The sequence below is a fragment of the Punica granatum genome, chromosome 3, assembly GCF_007655135.1.
Source record: "Punica granatum isolate Tunisia-2019 chromosome 3, ASM765513v2, whole genome shotgun sequence".
NCBI classification, from domain to species: Eukaryota; Viridiplantae; Streptophyta; class Magnoliopsida; order Myrtales; family Lythraceae; genus Punica; species Punica granatum.
Genome location: NC_045129.1, coordinates 31,959,208 through 31,981,097, shown reverse-complemented (window position 1 = coordinate 31,981,097; position 21,890 = coordinate 31,959,208). Strand labels below are relative to the sequence as shown.

Below are 21,890 nucleotides of genomic sequence, written 5' to 3'. Positions count from 1 at the left end.
GAAGATGCGAAACAAATTTTAAATTTATCTAGTTTAATAAAATTACCTAGTATTGATGGACATTAAATAGTTCGTAATGAAAAAGAAAGTGTATTGGTACTAAATTAAATTTATAAAAAAGTCCATTTTTAAATTGGAAATTGGCGAAGGGGGTAGGTGTGGGATTTGACCGAACCAGTTCCCGCACGCGCCGCACGCTCTCATTCCCTCCTCCCTCTCGTCTTCCTCTTTGTTTCCTTCTGTTAATATAAAAAGCCAACGCCATTTCTCTTCACTCTCAGCTTGAGGTTCCCTTCTCAACGAGAGAACTGAACTCCAAGCTTTTCCCCTTCCCCCCCTCAACCCAACCTTCCCTCCCTTCCGCCATTTTCAATTTTCTTCGATTTCATCATTCCGATTCGATTCGCTGCAAATTATATTATCGAATAGCAGAAGAAGAAGAAGAAGAAGAAGAAGAAGAAGAAGAAGATAAAGTTAATAATAATCATGCAAGCTGTGTCTCCTTCCGCTCCCACTAATCATCTCAAGTCGCCGTCCTTACTGCGGCCGCCACGACCCGGTCCCTCCCGGGTCGTCCGGTGCATCTACAGATCCGACCCGGTGCACTTCCCCAACGGCGTCGGCTCCAACCGCGCCGACTGGCAGAGCTCCTGCGCCATCCTCAACGCCAGCAGCAAGATTATCTCCCGCCAGGAGCAGCCCGCCGACTCCCACGGCGGTGGCGCCGACCACGTCGCCGCAGTCAATGGTCACAAGGCCGCCATCGACCTCAACCTCGTCCCCATCGATACCTCCAAGAGCTCCCCGCCTGCCGCCCCCCAACCCCCCAAGCCCCTCACCATCACGGACCTATCCCCGGCCCCCATGCACGGCTCCCAGCTCCGCGTCGCTTACCAGGGCGTCCCCGGCGCTTACTCTGAGGCTGCCGCCGGCAAGGCCTACCCGAACTGCGAGGCCATCCCCTGCGACCAGTTCGAGGTTGCCTTCCAGGCTGTGGAGCTGTGGATTGCCGACCGCGCGGTGCTGCCGGTCGAGAACTCCCTCGGCGGCTCCATCCACCGGAACTATGACCTCCTCCTCCGCCACCGCCTCCACATCGTCGGCGAGGTCCAGCTCCCCGTCCACCACTGCCTGCTCGCCCTACCCGGGACGCGGATGGAGTACCTCTCGCGCGTGATCTCACACCCCCAGGCGCTGGCCCAGTGCGAGCACACCCTCACGAAGCTCTGCCCCCAGGCGGCGCGGGAGGCCGTGGACGACACCGCCGGCGCCGCCGAGTACATCGCGGCGAACAACCTGAGGGACACGGCGGCGATAGCCAGTGCGAGGGCGGCGGAGCTGTACGGGCTGCAGGTGCTGGCGGACGGGATCCAGGACGACTCGAGCAACGTCACGCGCTTCGTGATGCTGGCGCGCGAGCCGATCATCCCCCGGACGGACCGGCCGTTCAAGACGAGCATCGTGTTCGCCCACGACAAGGGGACTAGCGTCCTGTTCAAGGTCCTCTCCGCCTTCGCCTTCCGGAACATCAGCCTCACGAAGATCGAGTCCCGGCCGCACCGGAACCGCCCCATCAGGCTCGTCGACGACGCCAACGTCGGGACCGCGAAGCACTTCGAGTACATGTTCTACATCGACTTCGAGGCCTCGCTGGCGGAGGTGCGTGCGCAGAACGCGCTGGCCGAGGTCCAGGAGTTCACGTCCTTCCTCAGGGTCCTGGGCAGCTACCCGATGGACATGACCCCTTGGTGCCCTTCAAGAGGAGATCAATAAGAAGATTAATCGATCAACCGATTTAATCCGATACCCGAAAAATCGGAAGCTTACCTCCTCGTACTCATCTGGGATCAAAATGAATTTCATTTCTCGTAATTAAATTATTTTGCACAGAAAAAGGGGAACTGTAATTGGTTTCATTTTTCTTGATTTTATTTTATTTATTTTATTTTCCCTTTCCGTCCCATTTGTTCATTCTTCGTGTCGACCCGATAATTCGGAAGAGCTCGGGTCGGGGAAGAAACTTAGAAGGTTCGTTTCGTGGTAAATAGAATAGAAGGTTGGTCGAGTGTGTAGATGATGACGGTTAAAGTTTCTTCGAACCTGTGGATGTTATTTCGTGTAAGGATCCTCCGAACTAGTGAATGCCCCCCCTTACACGATCAAGTTTTTGTGTGTCCGTTGGGAGCTCGAAAGAAAGAAATTATATATATATATATATATATATATATGTAGTTAACATTTCGTCTGCATTCTATGTTGTCCCAAGTCATTTCTATCAATTTAAATTGACTCATTTATCTCCAAACAAAAGCACTTTTTTTTCTTTCTATTTTTGTAATGAATGTATTGAGCATATTGAGACTAATATCATTCTGCCGTAATTGGCTTGGCTTAGCCCTAATTCGAAATTATTATCAATCGACTTGAAATACCGAGAGTTCAATATCTCATTAATCCATATTCCGCGGTTTGAACAGATTACTGTTTTTACGAAGATTTTTCTTTTTCTTTTTCGCTAGATAATTGTCTTCACTCCTCCCTTGGAACTGTTCCAACAACATTTCTTTGTTTCTCTAATTTATTGGTGGTCTGACACATACATGTATAATAATACATTATTAAATAGATTCGAATTTGAAGGGCGTTCTGGTTAGGGATTGCTCAACAGTGACTCTTGATGTCACGTTCCCACCTAATAAACCTACTGAACCTACTCGTGTTTCCCGACCAGAAGTTCTTTCGGGTTCCTGTTGCTGTTGGCCCAGGGTCCTCTCGCCCTTCTTCTCTTTTTCTTTCTTTTTCTCCTTGGTTTTTCCCTTTTTTTTTGGCCACCCGTTATCCAAGTTCTGTGACTACACTAAATAGTATAGTTCTTCCCACGGTTGATTTTCTCTGTCCATAAGATTTGCACCCAAAATCTTAAATTGAAGAGGCGTTGAACCATTTGAGCAGACTCACGTGGTAAAATTACGAGAGTATTTGTTCTTGCAATTATGGTAATGAGAGTGGATAATTCATATCACATTTTCTACTTAACAATTGTTTTGCAAAACAAGTTTGGGGGAAGTGGAAATCAAGCCATAGCCTAAATTAAAAAAAAAAACACTAATCTTTCTGCCTAAGTATTGAGCTCGTGAGTCCATCGCCCTTTTCCTTCCCCTATATTATTCCTTTATGGCCTACAATCAATATACATTAGCCATTCCACTCGCGAATTGCACGTTGAATTATTACTTATAAAAAATAATTATTTTTAAAAATATTAATTAGTTTATGATTGTAGAATTTAGTTTTTAATAATTTGTAAGTTGATGATTAAATGAAATGATTAAAGTTATTTTAATAAAAATTAACGTTGTTGAAATTACAATATAAATTTATCTCGTGCATTATGTGATTCACTTAATATTTTTATTATTATATTTTGTTTTGAAACCTGCATTTATATTTTTATGTGTAAATTCTTCTACAACATTTTTCTTTTTCAACAAATTAATGGCACTTATTTAGTAAAGAATCTATGAATTTTGTATAGAATATTAATCATTTTAAAACTTTGTTATTATATTTTTTGTCAAATATGATTTAAATGTAATTTATGATCCGTAAAACATATAAATTCTTCGAACGACTTATTATTAAGTAAAAGATGTAAAATTATAAAAATTAAAATATCTTTTACAATTTCAATTTACAAGAAAAGCCTAGTTTCTTTCAAAAGACGATCTTTTTTTCTTTATAGAGTCAAATATGAAAATGGGAGTTTGGACAATTATTATTGATTTTTTTTTAATTTGCAATAGAAGCTTTGTTTCTTTTTAGAGGCAGTCTTTTTTCTTTGTCTTGGTCAAAAATGGAAATAGGAGTTCGGGCAATTATTATTGAGCTTGTTCTTTTAGTTTCGATTTGTGAGAAAACTTAGAGGCTACTCTTTTTTGGGTGATGCTAGCAAGGTTGACAGCAAAAAATAACCGGAGTGATTGTTTCTTTTTTAGCCATTAGATCTCCTTACGTAAGACCCTAACTGTACACATGTCCTATGTCTTTCTAGTTTAAGATGCAACCTTGATAGTTTATCTATCGATATTTTTGGTCACGCATCTTCTCGTCGACGATCGACCTCTCCCGAGAATGAGCTGGATTCTCTTCGATATCAATCGAACCAAATCATATCCGTTCAACCAAATAAAAAATAATTTAATTACTTTAAAAATTAAAAAATATAAATGAAATAACAAAGAAATACCAAACATACGTTTTTTAGTGTTCTTCTTCTCTAATTGAACAAGAGTCAATTGAAATTTCGAAGAATCCCTAGAATCGGCCTTGAAAATTTCAATCTCGTCGACGCTCGGCACCGGCCTTTGACCACCCGCCCTTCCTCGGCTCTTCTTCTAGCTCCGCGCCTGACTCCTCCCCTTCCTCTCCTTCCTTCCAATTGATTATTAGACATAAAAATGACACCTAGACACTAATTATTCAATTCGGCCATGGACACACGCGCACAGATATTCATCCATTTCATCAAATTAATCCAATTTATACCGTAATTCTAACATGGCCCTGTCTAACATTACTGTACAAACTTGATTATTCCATTCTTAAGGCCAAGTAGGACAATTAATCAATTTGGACAGACATTCCTAAGGAGCCGAGAGCTGTACAAGACCCAAGAGCTAATCCGTAGATTCAAGCAATCGACTGGATCACTACTGTTGTATTTGGTTTTAGAGTTAAATAGAGTTAAGTTTTGGTTTTAATTAATTTGTAATAATTGTGTTGTTGAATTATGAGAAAAAGTGTGAAAAAGTAATGAATAGTTGAGAGAATTTAGTATTAAAAATTGAATTGAATGGTTAAAAAATTGAAGAAAAAGAAAAAAGTAATAATTGTGTTGTTGAATTGAAGATAAGTAGAATTAAATTGAGTAAAGTTAAAAAAAAATTTGAAACCAAACACGGTCAGCAATCTATTCAGTCAAGACTATACATATATCACATAATGCAATTTTCAGTTTTAGAGTCCAAGTCAACAATTAATCCATTTTAGAGTAATTAAATTTTTTTTATCTGGTTGAATCGATGCAATTTGGCTCAGCTTAATATTGAAGAGGATTCGGCTTATTTTCGAGCAAGGCCGATCATTGATAAGAAGATGCATGGCCGAAAATAGCGATAGACAAACTGTCAAGAGTGCATCGTAACCTAAAAAAACATAGAACATGTGTACGGTTAGGATCTTATGTAAGGAGATCCAATGGCCAAAAAAAAACAACCGTGGTGATTTTTTTTTCTACCAACCGCTGTAGCATCTCCAACCCTTTTTTTCTTTATTCAGTCAAAGATAGAACATGGGACTGTGGAAAATTATTAATGAATTTATTTTTTTTCATTTCCTTGTCCATCAAGTTATTTCCATAAGTAAATGAAAGGTAACACAATGGTGAGTTGAGAGTTTGATACTTGGAATGACCTTGTTAATCTTCTCTCTCCACTTGGAGCGGCCTCATTAATCCCCACTCTATATTTTGTAATTATATATTATATATAGATTTGTAGGTTTTTAAGAAGTCATTAATATATACACAAAATTTTGTAGAATTCTCATGAATGTATACATACATTTGTGACGTTCCCCAAGCTTGATGAGATGAAAATTCGACCAAATTAGATTTGCTTGTAGATACTCTTTCTCCTTTTGTTTTACATATATTAAATTAAATAAATATTTAGCTCACTCTTTGTCCTCTCTTTATATTTGCTCTTTATGATCGTACATATACAAGTGTAGGATTGGATCTCAAAATAATTTGGATTGCATTTAGAGATACAGTGTAGAGATCAACCCAATCCCCTTGTAAAGGAAGGGCAACCACCAGCAAGTTTGGCAATTAATTGCTCCTTAAGAATTAAACCTTTTTTTCACTATCATAAGGTGTCTACATATGAATTTGTTAAATATTTTCCCATCTCGCTGCAGCTCTCCAAGTTGAAAAAGAAATTGGAAAAAAAAAATGTTCTTATCATTGCCTCATGAGAGAATGTTGAGCAGGAGAAGTCATTTTAACCACGTACATTTTTTTTTTCTGGGTAATTTTGTCAATGAGATTAGGACATGTACGCCGTTCTTAAAAGTTTTATTTTACGGGACTTTCACTTTCGTATTTTTGCTAAGAGTAGATAAAGTTTCTTAACATCCAATTCCCATCCCCAATCGACCGGCTACAGTCATTTCCATTATCAATACTGCATGTACAACAAATCACTTTTAGCAATCTATCTATAATATGTGATGTTTGGGACAATTCACCAGAAGTCACATATGTGCTAAACTTTTTCTCAGTATAAATAGTGAAATGAAAATAAGAGAACACTAGGAAGTGACCCATGGGTTGAAGAACAGATAGGGGAAGCTTAAGGGACGTGAGACACCTGAAGTGATTGAGGGGAGGGAAGAGAAATTTATGGAGAGTGATAAAAGTAATAATTTTAATCTAACGAAAAAAGTAATAATTTTACAATTTTATTTCTATGATTAATATGTTAATTTTCTCTTCCAACATAATTAAAATTAATGAGCATGATTTTGTAAAATCGCGATATAAATTTGAACTTGCCTGAAGCATAGTTCCAATTGAAATTTTCAACTCATGAATTACAAGAGGGTGAGATGCCGAAAGGCATTTATTAGATGAATCGTGTGTTTAGTTAGATATCTAAATAAAGTGACTCATCTTCAAAAACTTTGACTTTGTTTGCCAACATTTATTCATTAAGAACGAGGGCATATCTACCTTATGAGTAGCCTATTTTATTGGATTGCGCTTTAACTCTGCTTCCGGATTTTGACTGGAATTCATAAGGAGTACTGTTACAAGAGGTCCAGGAGCAGGTTTACAGCAAATGGAAGGATTACTATAATTGTATCTGTACCTATTAGATGTCCTTCTATCACATTATATCTTCCATTACAGTAATCATGGTAGATCTGCTATATTTTCTTATGCTCATGTAATGTTTTTTTTGGACATTTTACCTTATATCTATTTTTTATTATCACTGGACATTCATTCATATTCCCGAAAAAACAAAGCCTATTTTATTGCTTATAAGTAACCGAAAAGATGCACATAAATGCCGCCAAACGTGGTGGTTTACATAATTAAATATTTTAGGCCAATTTTCAATGCATAATCTAATTCCATGGCAGGAGTATATGTGTCCACAACTACGTTAACAATGATGGGTAGCTTGAGATGAGATCATCCTAAGATATTTTTATTTGTTTCATATCTGCACCAATCAAAACAAGGAAAGATGACCATTTCTGGCTATTTTTGTCTTTCTCAAGATAGTGACGTAAATGATTTTTAACTACGGAAAAGAAGGTTGTTGGAGACGGCAAGATCATATGCTAGCCAGTTGCTACTAAGTTCGGATTTACATCCCCAAAATTCACCGGTCTTTTACAAAAACCCCAAGTTATTGTTACTTAAGCGAAATGCAGAATTCATCGTCAAAATTCATGATTCAAGATACCAACACTTAAAATATCTTAGTTTAACGCTGTTATTTTTTCTTTTTCTCTTTTTTGACAAGCGTAATAGTAATTAAGTTGAGGAAATTATGTTGCTTAAGAATGAATTTGTCATTATCAAATAAGAAAAGTAAGAGGATAGTGATTAAATTAAATATTTATTATTTTGAAAAGGGAAAGAGTGGGGGGGTTGGGTGAGTAGCGAAAGGCATGTGTGTGGGGGGGGTAGGTGGGAAAGAAATTGGGAGTGGGGGGTCGGGATTTGGAAATGAGAGCTTCAACGCTTCATCTGTGTGCGTGACGTGGGCTCCACGTCATGCTCACGCGCGTCGGCAGTTCCTCCCCGAACATTTGTTTCTTCCTCCTCACAAACCTCGTTTCGGTCTCTTTTATATACAGTCACGTCTTCATCTCCAACTCGCGCTATCCGGCGCGTGTGGAATCTTGCTTTATATTTGTGTAAATTGCAGCTCTCACCCTGAGTTTTATAATATTTAACAATGAACCCCAATTTTCCAGGAAGATATTATGCAGATAGGCTTTGCTTTTGGGTTTTCTGTAGTCAATTTTTCTATGAAGAGAAGGGTAATGACACAAATTTCTGCAATTGGGATCAAGTTTTTGTGCAAACTTGCTTTCTGGTGATAGAAACTGAAACCGTCATCACCAAATTTAAAAGCCCATTAATTGGAATTAATAAAAACAAAATGCATACACGTGTGTGGGGTGTTTTGAATTTACACTCTAATATCATGTTAAATTTAACATTACTACGTGATATTAAATATAATTATGTGTCTACTGTTAAACATTAAACTTGTTAGATATAATGTGATATATATATATATATATATAAGATAAAAACTCAATTTTTTAATTAATTAAAATGTCGAGTCTCGTTTTTTGACAAAGATATTAATGGTAGGACCAAAGTGAACATTTTTGTAAGTCCAGGGCAAGATTGAATTGAAAAAGGGGATTTAAGATGAAAGTGAAAAAATAATAAAGGGTTGAGGACTAAAATTGATTTTTTCCCCTTTTATTATTATTATAAGGGATATCTATGTGTCTAATATAATGAAATATAAATAATAACTAATAAGGGGTATAGGAAGTCTCACAACGAGAACCAAATTTATAATCACTTGGTTGATAGATGAAGGCATACTTCATTGCGTTTGACCCCTATTCTGTTTTTTCTTGTTTTTTCGGTGTGAATCTTGGTAACTGGAAACCCAATTGGGCCCCAACTAATTCAGTCGTACGGGGTCGGCCCATTAAGAAATAAAACTATCAGAGTTTGGATTTTCTCTATTATGTTTTTCCTTGTTTTATAATTCTTGGCTGAGTACTATAGATGACTGTACGTATACGGTATATCTACAGTGCTATCTAAAGATTGGGAGAAAATCCATTGTTGGGGAATTTAATCCCTTATTGAGCCGACTTGGCTCAAGTTGAATTAATTGGACATGTTGTGCTTCCGAATATCAGGATTCACGCCGAACAAATAGAGGACTTGATGTCCCCTATTAGTTATTTTAAGAGTAAATATGCAATTTTGTCTATGGCTTTCGCAAGTTGCATCAATTTCATCCATGACTTATTTTTTACATCAATTTCGTCCCTACTTTGCACTTTTGCATCAATTTCGTCTCTAACTTTTCAGTTACATCAATTTGGTTCTCGACTTTGTACGGTTACATCAATTTAGTCCCTAACTTTACGCAGTTACATCAGTTAGTGCTACAGTTGCATCAATTTGGTCCTTGTGTGGGGTGGTTGCATCGATCAGGTCCGAATGCGACATCAATTTGGTCCCCTGCCACATCAATTTGGTCATACCATTAAGTATAGTCCTAGATGGTGTTAAATACTGCAAATTGTTACATCAATTTGGTCCATGTGCTACATCAAATTAGTCCTAGCGCTATTTCAAGGTGGCTATCCTCATCCTCGTCATCGCCACGAGGCTATTCATCAAATGGAGGAGAGGGATCAAGACGCACAGCGTCCTTGGCCATTGGATGATCTTCTCGACTTCATCCTCCTCATTGTTAGGGTTCGAGCAGCTAGAGTCTCGATCTCGGCCGTCGCAAGCAAGCGATGTCCTTGAGGGACTAGATTCACGGAAGTCACAGAAGGAGAAGATGATGAGGATGAGGAAGGATGAAGGGAACCTGAGAGCAGCGAATCGAGCAGAGAGATCATCGCCCAAGACAACTTTCAGCTCGTCATCAACTTGAGGTGGAGGAGGCGACGGTTTTGGTCGCGAGAGGGATGGAGAGGGGGGAGGAGATTTGAGAGCTTGGAAGCGGCGGGAGAGATCAAGATCGAGGGAATGAGAAGCCAAGCGGGCAACGTGGGAGTTGAGGGAAAACTTCAAAAGGACATCGTCGTGCGCGACCTGCAGAAGCTGCTCCACTTCGTCCATACCTGAAGGTGGATTTTTGAGGGTCGGAGGGGGAGGTAATTGAGCAAGCCCTAAAACTCCATATCCGAAAGGGGAATGACCGAACATGGGTGGTTGAGATGAGGGAAGGGTTCCTCCTCTTTCTGGAGAAAAATGGGACGGAGTAGGGGTTGGAAAGCAGCTGAGGTTCACCGCAAGGGCCGAGTGGAGAGAAGTCGAGCGAGAAATGGAAGCTCGCACAAGGAAAGGAAGAGGAAGAGGAAGAGGAAGACAGAGGAGAGAAAATTCATTTGAAGTGGGACTGTGGGACAAAAGAGAAGGGAAGAGAGAGAGAAAGAGAGAAGATATGGAGAGAGAGAAGGTAGAGGAAGAAGATGATAATTTGGCGTTACATCAATTTGCCCAGCCGTTACATCAATTCAGTCCCTGAACAAATTAACAGAACAGTAACGTTGTCTGCCCCTTAGCCACTCGGACTATATTGATGTAATCGGTGATCGATCTGATGTAACACCAAAACTCATGGAATTGTATTGCAAAAGTCATGGACTAAATTAATGTAACCGTGCAAAGTCGGGGACGGAATTGATGCAAAAAATAAGTCATGGACGAAATTGATGCAAAAGTGCAAAGTCGGGGATGAAATTGATGCAAAAAATAAGTATGGGACGAAATTGATACAACTTGCGAAAGTTAAGGACGAAATTGCCTATTTGCTCTTATTTTAATTGCAATTTAGCGGTTGATAACTCTAATTAGATCGAAGAGAAAAAAAATGACAGGTCAAATGTAGGAACAAAACTGTGAAAGTCAGTTTCCCTATATTCTGAAAACTTCCTCCTTTCCTCTCCCGCGTCTTCCACCATCGTATATTCCGTTTGTGTAATTTGTATTTTTTTTTGTTTCATTTTATTCTTTCTTTTTTCTTTGAAAGATTTTAATATAATTTTCTTTTTTGTCATGCACCTTGATATTAGGCAGTCCAATAAAATATATATGAATAATTGGACCTATATTATTCAAACATGTTCATGCAAAAATATTATAGCAATAGGTGATAAGGTCATGCATTTATAAACATTACATATATGACTATATTAGAGGATCAAATAAACACCAAAAAAGCATAGGATAAAAGAAATTTATTGCATTTACGTTTATCACCTCAAAATGTAATTAAGAGATTTTTTCATTCAATTTGTTAAAAAATTGGATTTTTCATATTTCTATTTTTTCTTTTCTAGCATCTTACTAATTTCATGGGCCTCTATTTGTAATTGAAAAAAATCAATAAGTTCTTTTCTTTGCATGGGTTGCATAGAAGTTTCATCTTAGAAAAGGTGACGGGTGAAGTTCCTGTGCTTCTACGAGCCAAATTTTAACATAATCATAGATAGTTTTTTTTTCCTTTTTATTTTTAGTCACAAATTAGGCTTATGGATATAATGCAAAAATAAAGAATCTTAATAAAGGGCATATGCAATCCCGCTAACAAGAATATTGAGTCCGAAACCTCTAAATTTCTATATGAGGATGTGTGCCACTGCATAACGTACTTCTTTCTCAATGATAGGTACACTTTGTGTTTTCTTTTTTTAATTTAATAAAAGAATAATTTGGAGAAGAATTTTTGTTGAAATTTGTATCTATATCTATATATATATATATATATGTAAAATTCACTTGAGGAGTGATAAATGCTATTGAGTTCATGAAATTGAAAGTAAAAAAAATTGATTTCCACTTTTAGAAATTTAAAAATACTTAAAGATTTAACAAGCCTCTTATAAATACAAATATTTACACGTACATGAGTGCAAGAAATGCAATTATATGTGGCATTACAAGTAGCTAAATCCCTTAATAATTAAAAGAAAATTTAAAAGAATAAAATGAACTAAATTTAACAAGAAAACAATTAGAAGATAATTAATTCCTAAAATTAAAGAAAGGTTGTAGTTAGATTTTTAATAAATAAGCTAAATTACAATTGTAACAAAAAATTTAAAATAAAAACCAACTATGAAAAATGATAATAAAAGTACTTAAGAAGAAAAGAATCTATCTATATAAAGTTGTATCCCATGCAACAAATAGAGTTAGAGAAGTAAATGTCCAGATTATATAGGGCTATAAATGTAAATGTTTAAATAAGATTTATGATTAAATATCATTTATAAGAAAAATAAGTAAATTTTTTACATTAAATATATTAAATAGTAAAATAATTTAAAAAATATTTATTAATTGTTTTCAGTCATTGTTAGCAAAGAAGTATCATATATTTTACTTATTATAATTGATCTATAAAAATTTCTATAATTTTTTTTTATCTATTCAACTTTTTATGCTACCAAAATATCATGCACTTTTTTTTGTCTAAATAATATTTAATATATAACTATATTTAATATATTTGCCGTAAATAGGAAAAATAATTGAATATAGATATATATTCCCTTCAATCTAATCTTTACTAATATAGAGTTAGAATAGTCAGTTTCTAAATAAAATTTACTTCTATATCTAATTTACATCAAATTAATTTATAAAAATGAAAATTAGAAAAGAAACTTTAGTTGAATTGATTTACTTTATTAATATAATCAAAAAAGAAACTAATTATTCAAAAATCATGAGTTTTAAAGTTATATAGAATTATATACTTTAGTATTATTTTATGTATGTGAAAATATATCAAATTTTAAATTAGTATATTGGCTGAAATAATTGTCAATTTAAGTTAAAACTCAAAATAAACATAAATTTTCATATTATAATTATAAAGAAACTAATTATTGAAAATTGTGAATTTTGAAATTATTTAAAGTTATATACTTTGCTATCTTATGTAAAAATAGATTGAATTTTAACTTAGTATATAAAAACAAAAGTGAAATAATTAACGAGTTTAGCTTAAAGCTCAAAATGAATTCGTCACAACTAATTACTTTCTCGAAAACGTAAAGATAAGTTTAGAAAATTAATAAAATTAATAAAATTTTCAATTTTCACATAAAAACTTAATGCATTTTGAAATTGAATCGTCTCATTATTAAAAAGTAAATGATTTTAATTAAAATCTAAGTAATTTAAAATTATCCAAGTTCAAAATTTTGAATTCTATGATTGATTTATTATTATTTAGAAAATGTGAGATCTAGAAATGAAAGTAACTTTTAAAATTTTGATGTTAAAAAGTTTTAAAAAAATTTAGAAACTAAAAATCTAATTATTTACCTTAATTTTAGTTAAAATGAATTTATTAATTAGATCATATTAATTTTTATAGAAAATATATAATTTAGATATTTAAGTACTTTTATAAATTAGTTCATTACGTTATATTTAATAAATATTTTATATTCAATGTTAAGTTGAAAATTATCAAGCACTAAATTACAAACATAACAAAATTTAATCAAATTAAATGATTAAACTAAACTCCGTCACAAATAACAATTTGGTGCAAAGTACTGCTGGATTGGCTAGTATACATAGCTCTCCAATCTATTTCATGTAGCTACATTATAATAAAGATAAATCAAGTAGTAAATATGGAGAATGTTATATAATACTTTACTTATAACTTTCATTAGCTAAATATATATATTCTGAAGGACATGATATAAGATTTATTTTCATGCATTTATATGAAAAGTGTTAAAATATAAATTAATTTTTTAATATTTACCACTAAAAAACAGATTTTATTTAATCTACCAGTGCAAAGCACAGGCAAACAAATATTTTATATATAAGTAAAATTCACGTAGAAGAAATCAATTCTCTTGAGTTAATTCAATTGAAAATAGAAAAAAAATTCATCTTCAATTTTAGAAATTAAAAAATACTTAAAAATATAACAAACCTATTGTAAATACAAATATTTATATGAATTTGAGTGCAACAAATTCAATTATATGTGGCATTATGAATAGCTAAATCCCTTAATAATTAAAAGAAAATTTAAATGAAAAAGAATGACCTAAATTTAACAAGAAAAATATTGGATGAGCCTCAATTACTAAAATTAAAGGCATGTGATAATTAGATTTTCAATGAACGAACTAAATTACATTTGTGACAAAAAAAATTTAAAATAAAACTAACCATGAAAAAGATAATAAAAGAATCTATATCTATATCTATACATATAGTAAAACTGACTTCAAAACAATAAATGCAATTGAAAATTATAAAAATATATATACAATTTTCAAAATTATAAAATATAATATAATTTGAAAATAATAAAATACTAAATATGAGGATATACTGTTCTTTTAATCAAATGTATGCAATAATAAGCAATTGAGTGATATTTTTGTTTTATATACAACTTTCATGATCATGTTAGACTATCGAGTGAATTTATAATATATATACTAATATTATATTTTAACAATATAAAATGGTCAAATATAGTACTAAATATATCGATAAAACAAGCCCTTGCAATGCAAGAGACGATTAGTTATAAAATTATTATTGAATTGTTAAAATTACTCTAATCTTAACTTAAAATTACTCTAATTTTCCACAAATATTGCTCTAAATTTATAAAAATTATTGTTTGAAATATACTTACCAAAAAAATTACTGTTTGAAATTTCATTTAATAATTGAAAAATGTTATTATGCATAATAAGCAAATTAATTTTTCTAAATGTAAATAATTGTAATAAAAATGAAAATCGATATATAAAAAATGCACAGTGCACGGGATAGACACTAGTATATAATAAAATTTTCTATCACAAACAATTAATGGTGTTATATTTAATAAGATTAGAATTGTCAATTTGCTTTATCTATCAATTAATTATTTTCAAAATTTTCTTGCATTTTTATAAAATAAAAAAATAAATTTATATATGTTGTTATTGCTTAAGCCACTACTAGGGAGAAGCACCTCAATGATGCACGGGAAAGATATGAGAATTGTTGTTGTGGATATTGTAATCTATTTTAAATAAAATAAATTATATATTACTAATGCATAAATCTACTATGTAAAATAATATTACTAGATATCACGAAATATATATGGTCTAATTAATATTTTACAGTGCCACTTTTTTTTGGGTAAATATGGAGGCCACGATACCATCACCACCTTTAAATTTAATATATATATATATATATAAAAGTTCATTTATGGTAATATATCATAAATATATCACTATATTAATTAAGAGCATGTAAAAACTTACATTTTGAGTTTAATTCGTCATTTCACTCATACTATTTGAGTAGCTAATTTTCTCTTTCAGAATTGAAAAGATTTTGAGAAGACAGAGTGAATGAAAAACATATTGGCAATAATGTCAGTTTAAAAATACATATGAAAATGAATTTATCTTAGATTTATTTGTCCATTAAAAATAAAACATGAGAACTCATATTTGTTAGCATCGTAAACTATATATATCTTTCAATTATCTAAGTACCTAGATTTTCGTGCCTTGTGAAACTAACTTTCCTTAAAGGAATTTTCCTATCTAAAATTGTGTTAAATGTTAAAACTAAAAAAGTAAAAAAGAGTTTTAAATAAAATGAAAAAAGATGGAAAATGTAAGAGGCAAGACTCAAATTATCTAAATACCTAGATTTGTATGTCTTATTGTGAAAGAAGTATTTCCTTTTATATTTAATAGTATATTAAAAATTGGGCAATAGTTTGACAACTTCTTGTGAGACTTCCCTTAAAAGTATTTTGCTAGCTATAATTGTGTTAACTTTTAAAAATAAAAGTAAAAAAGAATTTAAATAAACTAAAAAAAGATGGGAAATGTAAGAGCAAGACTCAAACTCATCATTACGGACATAGACAGGTGGCTTTCTACAGAGCCACTATGCTGAGTTTTGTCTTTAGGATCTTTTTAAATTTCTTTTATTAGAAATAAAAGTTTGACACGTGGCACTCTCGCATTTACGCCTATGGAAACAACAGTTTTAATTATATAAATATTTTATTTGATTTGTTATTAAATAAATATAATTTAAGATTACTTCTACAAATTTGAAAAGTACATTTTAATTGTAGTATCTATATTTCTATATCTCTATATCTCTATATATTATAAAAATACTATTTAATATAACAGCAAACTCTTTTGGAGTAATATAAAATAAGAAAATATTTAAGAAGTAAATATGCATAGATATTGGTTTATAAAAATGACGATACATAATTCAATAAATACTAAAATTTTTTCAAAATTCTAAATTATGAACCAGTGTATTACAAGAGATGGAACACCAAAAAAATAAATATTTATTTATTTATTTATTTTTCAAAAGAATTATATCAAACAATTAATTATGTGAAATTAAAGTCATTTTGAAAATTAAAATTTATCACGTGACCCTAACTCCATTGATTTATGATTCATAAAAGAATAAAACTAATATTGGAAAATTAGGATGTCAGAAAACATTCTTTTCATAGAAAAATAAATTTGTAAAAATAAATGTATGAATTAAATATTTGTGATAGATCTTTGTAATTTATGGATGAATATAATGCATACTGAATGAGATAATTAGATGCTAGATTATTATCGAATCGTTCGTACCTTGTCTAATGTTATTGAATATTATTTTTTGAAATTTCAAATTAACTATTTATTTTTATTAATAAGAGAAATTGCTGTTAAAAATAGGAATTATTATCCAAAAAAATTATAGTAGGTGTATGATGACAAACCCGTGTAACGCATGGGAAGGAACACTAGTACATAAAGTAAATTGCCTACCAAATAAAATAAGAAATATAATGTTAAAAAAAGACAACAATTAATTAAACATTAAGTTTTCCCATCGATTAGCACATCATAGAAAAAAAACAATGATCCAGAAATTAACTATCATCAAAGATTATTGGTTATTGATTAAGAATTTAAAAATTATAAATAAATCCAATTACTATTATAAATTTGCTTATATCATACAAAACTTGCAAAAGAAAAAAAATTGTAATATGTAAATTTATGATTTTAATATATAATCTGAAATGACTCAACATATAAAAAAATTAAGAAAAAATATTTTATGTCAAAAGAAAAACAAAGAATTATTTCACCAATTTCTTAGAGAAAAAAAGGAAGTACCATTAATCAAAGTATTTGTTTCAATATTTTTCTTAATGTAGATTTGATATCAAATTATTGGGAGCAGTATATGTACTACAAAAGATTCAAATATTTATCCTAAAACATAAACGTTATAAAATATTTTTAAGTTCACTACGTAGGATTCTAAATTTTTAACATTTATTTGTTCTTTCAGATTAAATAAATTACCCAGTAAATGCTGAGCTTACGGAGATAAAAACATCAACCCACGAGATGCAACTTGTCTATATCTATATATATTTTATAACACGCCATTACTGCACCTATCAAATGCAAGATCAGGCTCCTCATAAGTAATATAATTTAAAATTTTAAAATGTATTTAAATTAATATATAATAACCTATTTCTAAATTAATTGTACATTCAATAAATGCCCTAAACCTGAAAAACAATTCGTGCAACATAACGGAATAGAAAACTAGAGTAATGTATTGTTTCTGTTTGATTTGCTGCAATGGAAAATTAATTTTTTGTTACACTGGCGTCCCCACTTTTAACACCGCTACCTAAACTGAGATGGTTTTTTTAATTTAAAATGAGCTACTTTTTTTTTAATTATTGTTAGTGGAATTAATTATATATGCCCTTTATTTTTTTATTTTTTTTCTATCCCGCCTTAGAGAGGTTTTAAAGATTTTGTTGGATATCAGACCAACTCTAGCAATCTCAGCAAAGCTCCGGTTGATGACAAAGACGTCCTCATTAGAGCGTTGGCCAACTCTGGAGCCAGTAAGCTCATTAGAACTCCGAGCGGTGGATATAAGCAAACTTGCAAAGCTCTAGCCAACTCTGGTGATGATGGCGACCTGACCAGATCGAGCTCCAGAGTGTAGGTCAGGTAAGCGTTTTAATAGCTAAACTCGATTTTCCACTTATCTGTAGATTGACTTTCTTCTTTTTTTCGGCTATAAGGGATCACCCATCGGGGAAGTACAAGGATGGACTTTCTACTTTAAGACTAAATAAGCAATTTAATGGAAAGTGCGGAATACACTTGTTAAGAAATGCAAATCCTAGCTAAGACAATACGTGTTTTTGAAGTACAAAAACTGATTAAAAATACTTTAATAGATAATTAATTTTGACTTGTCGGCAGTGGTTCAAAAAATTAATAAGCTACAAATAATTAGTAAGAAGGAGCTAAATTTAATTAATTAGTGAATGACACCTTACCTAAGCTCAATTGTCAAATGACAAGATGGGACTACATTAAAGTTAGTTGAGGGGTTCGTAACCCTCACTTTCCAAAACATTTTGATGCAAATTTCGGAGATGTTCTTATTTTAATCTCACTTTCGTTGTAAATATTTTTCGTAGTCATTCTTGTTCTCAGTGTTGTTCTTGCTACTTGAATCCTACATCCAATTTTTCTTTAACAGACGCTTATGTGGATTTAAAGGCCAAGTCAATGGTGATTGAATTGATGATAAGATATAATCCTAGTTCACGAACAAAAAATTTATTATAATATTTTTTAGAACAAAATTAAATTTTCAAAACTAAAAAAGAAGAATATAGTTTGGCGGATTGGAAGGAAAAAGGACCACCAATGAAGAGGGAGGGGCCGGGGGCATTAGTCGATGGCCCCAACCCCACCTCCCAAGTCCGAGGCACCTCTGAGTATGCCAACAACCTTGGGGGTGCGGTCAAGGCTGCTGGCCGACGCTCTGAAGGCCTGAATTGATCGAGATCTCAAGCTTTAAATTTCAGCTAATTTGAGGGGCTTGTGGTGTTATCTGGCGGCCTTGGTCCCACATTCGAGGTCACCGACGTCCTCTGGGGTGGGTGACCTTAGAGGTGGGGTAAGAGCGGCATAACAATGGCGCTAGTCCCTCTCCGGTCTTTCCCGGCAGAACAATGGCGCTAGTCTCTCTCTGGCCCTTCCCCTTTGCCGAACCGCACACCACCCCCCTTTGTTTTAATTTTTGAAAAATATTTTTATTTAAAGAAAATTTTAAAAATGAAATCAAGTTTCACGTCAGCTCCATTAAACAGAAAAAATTGATGGTAGGATCAAAGTGTAAGAACATAGAAGGTTGATGGTAAGAATGACAATAAAAGAAAGTTGAGCATCAAAATGTCAAAAAGTGTCAACGGTTGCGGACCCTGCCTGTTTGGATTCCTAAATACCAAATTTTAACTTTAACTTTAACTCAATACACTACACAACAAAAATACACATTTTTCAAGTAAAAAATTTTAACTTTAACTTTAACTCAACACACTACACAACAAAAACACACTTTTCCCGAGTCAAATTTATAATCACATCTCATTTGTCATTTTTCACAATTAAAATCAAAATCAAAATTAAAGTTACTTTAACTCTGAATTCAAACGCACTCTTATATTTGCTCATGGTTCATCTTTAATCCCCACCACGAGCACAAACAACTTGGGGGCCTTTTGAAACTTGTTTGGGCCGTGCTTGGTAGTACTAAGGCCTCGAATTAATCATCCTATTTACAAACGCTGCTAAAATGTACGGTTCCAGCTGTTTGGGTCCAAACAAGAACGTCCAAGGAGTCCTTTTTTTTTTTTTTTTTTTACCTCTGTAGACGGTCCAAGGAATCCTTTTAACTTTTTATTAATATAAAGGATGTCTCTTAGACGTAATAAAATAAAATAAAAAAGAGAAAACAAATGGATATGCGAACTTTTATTATAAGAATTAATTAAATCTGAAAGCTTGATGAAACGGCGAATGGCATCACATTGAATCCCATTTCTCAGTCTCAGGTTGGGGGAACATTTAACATCATCCAATCCCATTGTATGCTTCTTTACTACTTTTCACTATTAATAAGATCACTTAAGAAATCCTAAACACAAAAATTATTTAAATGGGTGTGGAAGATCCAGTTCAATAATTTAGATTATGTTGACAAAGGGGGCCTGGGTGTCGAGATGAAGGGTTGGCATGGTTTGGTTCGGTTTGGAAAACCGATCTGAACTGAATTGAAGCTTACTTCTGGTTCGAAAAATCCAAACCGAACCGCAACTGTTTATGAAAAAATAACTGAATAATTTATAACCGGTTATTATGGCTTGGTTAATTGGTTAACTGATTCCCAAAATAATTCAAATTTAGCCTATACAACCAATTTGGTTTGGAAACCGCCGTTCGGTTAGCCGGTAACCATTTAAAATTCAGTTTTTTCACGAAATATTCAGCCTTTTATAAGAGAAAAAATTCAATTTTTTATTAAATTCCTTTTTGTTGGACAAAATATGACACAAATTACTGAAAAAGAAAAAGGGCATTCAACGGTGACTCAGTTTCAAATGAACCAAATGAATTGACTAAGTAACCATTATATGAGAAAATAACCGAACCATTAGTAACCGACTCGAGAGGTTAGGCTATTTTTGGTTTGGTTTCGGTTCGAGTCGCAGTTCAATTCGGTTAATGGGATATTTTGCCCACCCCTAGACCAGATCATGTTATGGATTCTTGTAAAACAATGTAAACATCAAGTTTAAACTTTTTTTTTAAATGGAGATCCGTATACTTAGTACAATAAAATAAAAATACTAATAGTTAATAAATTAGGGGCACAGGTAGTCCAAATTGGTATCAAACATCGAGCTGATTGGTTACCGACCGAGAGCTTGCGTCATTGCGCTACACACTCTTTAATAAGTTTAAGCTTCTTTTTTTTTTCTTTATTTAAAATTTAAGTAGACTTTTTTAATTAAAGGATAGCCAAGTAATTAAGTTTATTCTTTCATATGATTGATTGTTCTTTTCTTTTTTCGATGTGAATAATGATATTATAAAAGTTTAATTGGATCTCGACTAATTCAGTCGAGTCGAATCGGCCCATTAAGGGATAAAGATATCGTAGGATGGATTTTCTTCTATAATCAAGGATAACGTCTTGCTGTCTTTTTTTATTATTTAATTTTATTTGATAATATTATTATAATTTTTTATAATAATAAGTAACGTCTTGCTCTTTTTAAAGTAACCTGGCATTTGAAATTAGGGTTTCTAGATTTCCTGTAGACTTAGGCTGCTTCTGACAGGTCCAAAACCCAGATGGGGTGCTCTTGTGAGCACATTTTGGCGTTATCTTCTCCATCTCTTCAAGATCTCCTCAGTGTCGGTTACAAGTTGGTACCAATTTCCTTCTTCGTGCTAGTCCTGATATCAGGATTCATCATTAACCTATTAGCGTAATTTGATCGATTCCATGTGTCTCGGTCTGCATTAAATATTGGGAAAAAATATTTTTGATCCTATAATCCTATAAGTTTGCTTTGTAAGGCAATTATTGGTCCATTTCGTGACTTATATGATAAAAAATATTTACCTTTTCAAAATTTATAAGATCACATTTTAATTGAAAGGCAATTAATAAAACCAAAATTGTCTTTTTTCAAAACTTATAGGATTCGAAATTGTCTTATGGAGCAAGTGTATATGACTGATTCGGTAATTTTAAATTTTATAGGATCAAAATTGACTGAATGTCAAATTTTTAGATTTTATAGGATCAAAATTGGCTGAATGTCAAACTTATAAGAACAAAGATATCTTTCTCATTAAATATCAGAGTGGATCTCTCAGCTCTCATATAGGAGATATCAGCCCATGATTAAGTTTGATGGAAAAAAAAACTTTATTTGTTCTTTTCCATCTCGTCATTATAAGAATGAAATATGTCGAATTTTTTTGTGCCCTTTTTGATTCCCCTTGCATGGCCTTTCGTACAGAAGTAAAATCTTCCGGCCCTGATTACACCACGGCCAGAAAAAGAAAGGGCTGGGGCAATCAGACGGTTCGGGAGGGGTGCG

At 33.1% G+C, this 21,890-nt stretch overlaps 1 protein-coding gene across 1 annotated transcript; it reads left to right on the top strand.

Moving 5' to 3' along the window:
- The first annotated feature begins 270 nt into the window (after window positions 1-270).
- LOC116201015 (arogenate dehydratase/prephenate dehydratase 6, chloroplastic-like) lies at window positions 271-2,163 on the top strand. The gene has a single exon (XM_031532078.1). It carries the CDS (start codon window positions 487-489, stop codon window positions 1,771-1,773), a length of 1,287 nt encoding a protein of 428 aa, XP_031387938.1. The 5' UTR covers window positions 271-486; the 3' UTR covers window positions 1,774-2,163.
- Window positions 2,164-21,890: the final 19,727 nt, after the last annotated feature.

What these genes read in the sequence shown, in the direction of transcription:
- LOC116201015 (XM_031532078.1), top strand. Translation starts at nt 487, where the DNA reads ATGCAAGCTGTGTCTCCTTCCGCTCCCACTAATCATCTCAAGTCGCCG.